Below are 8867 nucleotides of genomic sequence, written 5' to 3' on the forward strand. Positions count from 1 at the left end.
TGAACTAAAGCTACTAAACTTCTTGCTACACCCTTGACTAGTACCAGTGGCTGATCTAGGATTTGAACTTTATGAATTCTAATAAATGTTGTAATTACAATATTAGGTGTTAGTAACTAGATTCTGAATTTGACTTTGGTACATATTTAATGAATTTCTTAATATTAATACAATTTGAACTAAACCTACTTAACTTCTTGCTACGTCGCTGACTAGTATCAAAGGCGGAGGTAGGATTTGAACTTTATGTATTCTAAATTTGATTTTTGTACATATTTAGCGAATTTTGTTAATGTAACTACACCCCCGATTTATACCTAGACTCAGTAGATTGCACTTTAATAAAAAGAAGTCATAATATATAAGACACTCAAACTTGGCCTCAGCTAGCTAGGAAGTAAGTACTCCAACTTTAAGAATGCACATCTAGACACTTCGATTTGATCTCTACTGGCAACAAAACACTCCAACTCGTCCTTACTGTGTATTGTGGACACTTGACGTTGACGTGGTACATAAATTTTGGAGGTGTGTAGATGATCATTTTGTAAGTTGGAGTATTCAACTGATTTAGTGGAGATGAGACAAATTGAATTATCTACACGTGCATGCTCAAAATTGAAAGTTTACTTGCCAGGTGAGGCCAAATTTGAGTGTCTGTTTATGTATTATGCATAAAAAGAAATAGCATTAAGAATTGATACACTTGCCTCATGTCAGCAGTAGAAGCTCATATATAGGATACTGTTTGACTCGTGAATTTGTTGCAATTTGTTGTAACCTTTGGATTTTAATACCGTTTGCGAAAATTTGCTTTTCCTTTTTGGCACTTCAGTTGGTGTTTTGAAGCAGATAGCAGATATAGCTGGCTGCATCCCTCAATTTATGAGTTTGGTTTAATTAAGTGAAACGAGATTGAGATTTGCTGAGTGAAGTTTTTATGGATCATATCTTATCTAGAGAGAGTGATTTTGAGGTTGATCTTGAGAGCTGTAGTAGAACGAGTGGAGAAGTCAGAAGTACTAATTCTCCTTTGGACGCCAAAGCAGGGGATGTAATTTTCACTAGTGTCTGTAATGGTGATGTAGAAGAACTTTCTAAAGCTGAAAATGGATCGAATATGAACAGCAATATAAAGGACGGCGATGAGCTTACTCGGGGGAGTGTTAGAGTGTTTATAGACAAGACAAGTTTAGTAGAGAAGAAAACAAGCAAAGAAAAACGTAAATCCACGAGTGCTAAGAAGCCTCCCAAACCTCCTAGACCTCCCAGAGGATTGTCATTGGATGCTGCTGACCAGAAATTGATTAAAGAGATTGCGGAACTTGCTAACATTAAACGTGCACGGATTGAGCGGATGAAGGCTTTGAAGGAACTGAAAGTGGCCAAAGCATCGTCGACATCATTAGCGTTGAATGGCAGTTCCATTGCTTTGCTCTTTACTGTTTTCTTCTTTTTTGTGCTATTGTTTAAAGGTAAAGATCTTCATTTGTTAGTTCGGGTTTCCTGTGTCCTATTTTAGAGTTTTTATATATCAGTAAACAAGGTTGTATGCAATTTAACTCCAAAAGATTGGTCCTTGTTATTCGTTAAGATAGATTTTACCATGTTAATGTAATTTGATTTACATGCTTCCTCGTTCTTCAGCATGTCAAGTCATGTTAATTGCATTTCATACCCTCGGTTAGTTTCTTGGTTTTGTATTTCACGCTTTTAAGTGACTACATGTTGGTATTACTTGAGTAAACAATGATAACGATGGCTTCTTTATATGTATTAATGTTCGTTCATGTCTCGGAACTTCTATTTTATTCTATTGATATAGATACCAGTTCCCATGATATGAGCTTCTTTATGACATTAGTAAGATGCAAAAATATCAGTGGACATGATATTTATACTTCATTGATATCGTGTTCTCTTTCTTCTTCTTTTAGTTACTTTCCCCGTTTTTCCATACTGTTGAATCAAGATTTGTTTCAGGGTGCAAGTTTTCTGCTGATTTGGTGATTACAATATTGTATGCAGGGATTTCTTATAAAAGTTCAGCTATGAGCTTTCACGACTATGTCCAATCCGGCAGGGAAAGGGACAACAGGTTCTTGATTGTACAGGACAACTCTAATTTATCCACCAGTACTGCCATCCTCGCGGGATTTGAGTATGTACTGCTCTATAAATCTATAATAATCTGAAAATGGTACTTTCCATTGCGTACTTATAGATGTTTTGCTTCTTATTTTGTAGTAAAGTGGAGCAGGCTTCTGGTTTAACTCATGAGAATAGTCTGGAAAGTGTGGCAAGCTGAAATTTAGTGACATGGTCGAACTACTCAAATATGAATATGGATTGTCACTATGCTTCTGGTATGCGCTGCGCCTCTGCCTGCTGGAGTTCTATGTAAGTCACTTGGCACAAGACTTGCCTAATTTGTAAACCCTGTATAGTGACTGATACTGGTTGATTGAGATGAATAACCACTGGCATAGAATTGTCAATTCACTAGCTAGCGTGAAATTGAAAAATAGTTTTCTAAGCCTAATTTCTGCTAGTGTTCTGAGTAGAAAAATGTTATGATAGTTTTTGGACTAGTTAAATAATGTATAGTACACTCAACAAGAACTCTGTAATTTCCGACCTACCATTTAAACTTAGTTTACTAACCGTATCTTACCCGACTTGCTTGCTTGCATTAACTATGTATTGATGTCCGAGAACTGCGCATAAGATGCGCCGAAGATCAGACTTATTTGTACTTTCACGGATTCGAATATGCTTTTGTTTCAGATCATTTTTTTCCTCATATAAAGACATACTGTACTTGCTGCACTACCATGCTCCAAATCCAAAAGTTAATGGTAAATAACCTTTAATATTATCAGTATTCATGATTTAAATATCTTTAGGAAAATACTGGCCCAGGGCTTAGTTCGAGTTACAAAGTCTTGAGGGACTTGGGACCTGATACAGAGACGGATTTGTATTTTAGGGGTTCTAAATTCTAGTACAGCACTGAACCCGTATATCATCTTCGAGTTCCGCTCCTGCATGTGACTTAGATTGGAGCATTGAGTCATGTGAACTAAGCTTGGTATTTAAGTGAAGAAGCGTAGATGGAGATACCTGTTATCCCCGAGTTCTAAAGGCCGTAATAGGTCCCCAAGGGTTGGCCGCCAGCAAATTTCTCGGTCATCCAAATAAAAGAAGAAAATCTTTAGGGAATACTTCTCCTAGTCCAAATACAATAAATGTAACTGGAAAATTTGAAATTGGTGACACTTCTCTGAAGAAAGGTTGCTTATCTTTCTTTAATTTTAAAAAAGGCAGCTCGGTGCACTAAAGCTACCGCTATGCACGGTGTCCAGGGAAGGGCCTCACCACAAGGGTGTATTGTACGCAGCCTTACCTTGCATTTATGCCAGAGGCTGTTTCCAAGGCTTAACCCGTGACCTTCTAGTCACATGACAGCAACTTTACCAGTTACTCCAAGGCTCCCCTTCATCTTTCTTTAATTTAGTTTGCTCTAATTCCCAAGGAAGGTAGAAAAGGAGTCATGAGCCCTAAAATGATGGAAGATTGAATCATTCCTGCGTTCTATTCCGGCTATTCGGCCGACGATTGATTTATTCATGAGCTACGGATATAAGAGCTTCGATTAATAATCCTAACATACATGAAAACAAAGAAGTGTAAACGAAAATCACATCATAATAAAAGGGCATCCTAGTGCACTAAAGCTCCCACTATGTGCAAGATACGGGGTAGGGACGGTCCACAAGGGTTTGCTGTACGCTGTCTTACCTTGCGGCTTGAACTTGTGACCTCCTAATGAATATTACATCATAATAAATTTCTAATAATTGCTCTGCCCACACCAGAAAGCTCATGTACTGCAGTGTTCAAACCAGTAAGAGGTGAAATACTTCTTTTGAAATTCTCCACACAATCCTGAGACACTCCAAAACATCCAACCATACCATCTTCAGCAAATTTTGGGTTCCCTTTAGTCAAGGCTTCAATTGCTTCGGGCAAACTTACAGTCAAATTACCTCATATGAAAAAGCACACTCCTTTAAAGGAATTCCCCATGCTTCTGGAGGACTCGAACTACGGAGGGTTGAGATGATTTCCAATGCCTGATTTGCCTTCACTTTGATGGCGCCCACCACGATCAGCGCCAGCGTCGTTATGTCACTGCTGGTGCTGCGCTCGTCGGAGAGCAAAGTTTTTATGCAGAGGTTGTAGTTTGGTGTGTTCTTGCATGTAGTTTCTACTAGATTGTTGTTGTTGTTGTTGCTTGTTTTCAGTGTTGAAATCAGTAGCATCACTAGATATATCATCAGAGTCTTCATTTTGGAATTCAACAAGGAGAAACTCAGCTTGCTTTTCTCTAGGTGTTGTGAAAGCTGAGGAGGTTGGAAGTATTTTATATTTCCCATTCACTTTTACTCGTTCACTTTACTAAAATTAGATATGTAAATGATTTTATAATCGTGGTGTCCGGGCCATTGTTTGCATACCTCGACTAAATCCACGTGATACCTGTCACCTCCCATTGGAAACAAGTATCAAATACTTTGTCAACCAAGGTTTAAACAGATGGGAGGAATCACCTAGTGTTTTTTTTACCTCAAACCTCAGGTTCTCAATCACTTCTCGACCACTAGGTCACACCGTTGGTAAATAGATGTTCATTTTTACTTTTCTAGTTTGAGAAATTGAGCGATAACTTATCACTAGTTCCTAATTTATTCTTATCATTAACTACAATCATTTCTAATGCGTTTTCCCTTGATATAGTAAACTTGTTATTCTATTTATCATTTCTCGAGAGATGTGTTATTTCTTGAGTGACGTGTCAAGTCAATACTGGACAACTAAAAATAAACGAGAAGAATACTGTCAGATAAAATGAAATTGATGGCGGATTAAAGGATTACCTATACTATAGGCGGGTAGGCATTATCTTTCTATTTTCGGCAATAAATTGGACGCATTCAGTTGTGTAGCTGTTGACATGTGTGAGTTATCGGACAGGATAGACAAGGTTATTTTATGAGTTAGAGATATTCCACTTGATGTTAGTACAAAATTGTTCCTTAAACTAATCAAATACCATAATCAATTGAGGGATGAAACAATAGTGTATTTTGTTTCGGGATTGGAAGGGTGGATTTGATATGAAAGAAAGTATTTTCTAGAAAATGTTTTCAGTTTTGTTCAAGTTTCATTGATCAAAATATTTTAAAAAATATTTTTCTATCTTTTCTAATGAAACTAGGAAAATCAAGTTTGGTAAGTAACGTTTCATGTTCATTCATGTCTCCTTTCACTCACCCAACGCCCGAAATCCTACCCCTTGATCATTTCACCGTTGTCACCACAGAATCCCCACTCCCCATTTCATCCCACCCTTAAAACGTTTTATTAGATCACATATAAATGCTTTTGAGATAAATTTTTTCGCAATATTTTCCTTCGTACAAAACACACTCTTAAGTAAGCTACACTGCTTTTTTTTTTTTTTTTCTCTTTCGCGAATTCACTTGTAACCATTTTTTATGGATTTTTTCTTTTTATTTTAATCATAAGCCCATGAAGCAAATAGCTATATTTTTTGGGCAAAATTCAGAAACAGCATACTTATCTCCTTAATTATGAATTTTATAGCAACACTTTCATAATTACATAATATAGCAAGTTGTATTTTATATTTTTGTAAACTGTTGCTATAAAAATACAAGTACAACTATTTTTACTGCCCTTAATTAACTGATTTAAATATAGTAATAATTTCATAAATTTAAATGTTAAAGATTTCCTTCCCACTAAAAGCTCCTCAATCACGCCTTTTCCGTTATATGCTAACAAACTTATTCAAATTCAAAAACAATTCAAATTCAAATCCATTAAAAAACAGTTTCCTTCAATTCAGAACACGTGATTCTTGAAAAAAAAAAAAGCAATTCAAATTAAGTTAAATCTTCAATTTTGCTCTAATTGAACAATCAAAATTCAATTGTATTTGTTGGTGTTTAATATCAGTTTGAACAATCAGTTTCGTTAAGTTCAACGATCAACATTACCTTGTTCTCGAAAAAACTTTGGAATTGAAATATCTATTGCAAATTTCTGCTTAATTGTTGTTTCAGGTATTAAATTGTGTTTTTTAATATATTTTTTTTACAGATCATTTTTTGTTATTTTGATATGTTTTTCAATTGATCACATTGTGATGCTTTGTACAAATGTTGTGTGGATGTATTTTTTGATATTAGATGTAGGCTGTGTAACTTTGTTTGCGACTAAAACTGAAAAAGTGAATGTTGTAACAATTGACATCTGAAATATGTATATTTGTTTATTTTTGGTTTAATCACTTAGAAATGGGAAGCATACCAGTTCTCATGAAGCACTCTGGTAGGTGGACGTACAAAAAAAACTACGAAGATTACGTCACTGATGCTATATTGTTGAGCACAACAACATCATTCATTGAGCTGCATAATGTTTTGGCATCTCACTTAAGTATGGACTCAACCAGCAAACGTATTCTAGATGAATATCAAATCAGTGGTAATACAGGTCAAATACAATTACATAATGATATGGGTTTGAAGGTGTTTATATTGCGAAAAGAAAAAATACAAGGCATGAATTGTCTTCCTTTATATGTAAGAATATTGGAGAAAGTTGTAGGGAGCAGCTTTGCAAGTTCTTCTGCGTGTGTTCCTGATAGAAGAGCCGACCGTACAACTTGCAAAAGGTGATAAATACATCTAATAAAGGAGCTTTGGTGGATTCTGAAGATACACCAGCATTAGATGTATTTGAGATGGAGACTGTTGAGGTCATTATCTCAGACCCACATCACAGGCATGTTGAGGAATACCAGGTTTACTTGACGAAAAAATTTTTGAAGTCAATGATGAAGGATTATACAATACTGGAGAAATTTCAAACGCGAAGTAAAAGGTCAAGTAAGAAAACGTACGTACATTCTATATCACTTTGATCTTGTTTTAAATGACTTTGGATATGTATTTTGAATGTATTAAATTATGTTGGATGCAGTTACACATTGTTTTGCAAATCAAGGAACTGCAAATTTTTAATGCGTGCATCAGGCATGGGAGATTTTGGAATGCTTAGAATGAGATTTCATACCTCAACATACTTCCCCGGTGAACGACAAGATCTATCCAAAGGTGCATGCTACTAGTATGTTGATAGGTGGTATGGTTAAACAGAAATTCAAAAACCACAAATGAAAATACAGTGCGATGGAAATAAAAAATGACATGAAGGAAGATTATGGTATGAATTTGACATACACTTTATGTTGGAGGGCCAAGGAAAGAGCGTTAGAAGAGTTGAGGGGTAAGCCATCAACATCTTACTGGAAATTACCATCTTACTTATATGTATTGAATACTATTTATCCTGAGTCACATATCAGAATGAAGAAGACGGATGAGAATGAGTTCTTGAATGTATTTATCGCCCTGCATGCATTCATTAAAGGATTCGATCATTGTAGACCAGTCATAGTTGTTGATGCTACTTATTTGAGAGAAATTTATACTGGGGCATTTGTAACAGCATGTACGATGGATGGAGCAGGTTAGTATCATTATATAATTACATTGTATAACTGGTAGTATTATTATATGTATTTCTGCATTTCACTTGAAAATACATATCTCTATGTTAGGGTATGTGGAGTTTTGATGATAGACATGTGAATGAAATATGTTGTGAAAGTTGGTCCATTTCAAGTGCACAAGGTATAGTTGTAGGCAAGGTTATTGATAAGATGATATTATGCAAAATAGGAGTGGATAACTATCATGTATTCAACACTTAAAGAAGATGCAAAGGAGAAGATAAGTGCAACATCTAGAAATTAAGTTGATTAAGAATTCTTGCAGATATCATGAGATAAGGGAGAAGAGTCCTATTCAAACAAGTCAAGAGATAGGCGGCAGAAAAAGAGTCCTATTCAAACAAGAAGAGTGAGTGAAACTACCTGGGAGTCCTAGTGAAGATAAAAGAATACCTCAACTAAAGGACTCCATCAAGTGTTGGCTTAAATAGAATAAACGACACTCAAAGTAGTTACTCGTGCACTGATAAGATAATCAACAATCAACTAAACAATTTACTCATTTGAAGAAGAACCTGGTCCCTTGTTTAGCAAGTCTTAGACTGTATGTACTAGGTAGGGTTTTTGAGTTGTAATGAGTCATTGTTCTTGTCTCAGTAATCTATAAACTGAGTTAGGAATTGTGTCTTCAAGTTAGGAAACTCGAAAACTTGGGAACGCTTACCTTGGGAATATTTGTGTTTTTGTAGTTATAGGAATTAGAAGTTTTAATTCCTGTTTACAAGAAGTCTTGTAACTTTGATTGATTGTTGAGGCTCAAGAGTTATAGTGAAGTTGGGGTTAAATCCTGTAGAGGTACATGTCATGGTTTTTTACACCTTTATTGATCTGTGTGTTTTCCACGTAAACACACTGTGTTCAGCTTTTACTTCTGTGAACCACGTCTACTTACTTGTTCCACAGATAGGCAACTAGTAGAGTCTAATATTGAAATCAGTAGGGCACACACTATAACAAGTGGTATCAGAGTGAGGTTGTCTTAAATAAGGCTAGCACTTAAGAAAAGATCAATGATGAATTCCGCACCTCCTACTGGACACAGTGAAGGTCAGTTGATTACTAGGCCTCCACTCTTTAATGGCTCTCACTTTATCTAGTGGAAAGCAAGGATGGAAATGTTCATCCAATGTAAAGACTATGAATTATGGGATAGGATTACTAATGGTCCCACTATTCCAATGAAGTTGGTTGATGGTGAACC

At 35.8% G+C, this 8867-nt stretch overlaps 2 protein-coding genes across 2 annotated transcripts in view; one reads left to right on the top strand and one right to left on the bottom strand.

Annotated features, from left to right (window-relative positions):
- LOC107871217 overlaps positions 1-2678 on the top strand; it is a 6568-nt gene extending 3890 nt beyond the window's left edge. Inside the window, exons 2-4 of the mRNA XM_016718073.2 lie at positions 836-1475; positions 2029-2161; positions 2248-2678. Coding sequence (XP_016573559.1) covers positions 941-1475; positions 2029-2161; positions 2248-2308 — 729 coding nt within the window. The 5' untranslated portion in view covers positions 836-940 and the 3' untranslated portion in view covers positions 2309-2678. The remainder of the gene's footprint in view (positions 1-835; positions 1476-2028; positions 2162-2247) is intronic.
- Positions 2679-2820: 142 nt separating this feature from the next.
- Positions 2821-5504, bottom strand: LOC107872651 (cell wall / vacuolar inhibitor of fructosidase 1). Its single transcript, XM_047412699.1, is given in 2 exon segments — positions 2821-4046; positions 4049-5504. Coding segments are annotated over 2 exon segments (597 nt in total). The 5' UTR covers positions 4440-5504; the 3' UTR covers positions 2821-3840.
- Between the last annotated feature and the right edge of the window lie 3363 nt (positions 5505-8867).

This window comes from Capsicum annuum, chromosome 5, assembly GCF_002878395.1.
Source record: "Capsicum annuum cultivar UCD-10X-F1 chromosome 5, UCD10Xv1.1, whole genome shotgun sequence".
In the NCBI taxonomy this organism is placed as follows: Eukaryota; Viridiplantae; Streptophyta; class Magnoliopsida; order Solanales; family Solanaceae; genus Capsicum; species Capsicum annuum.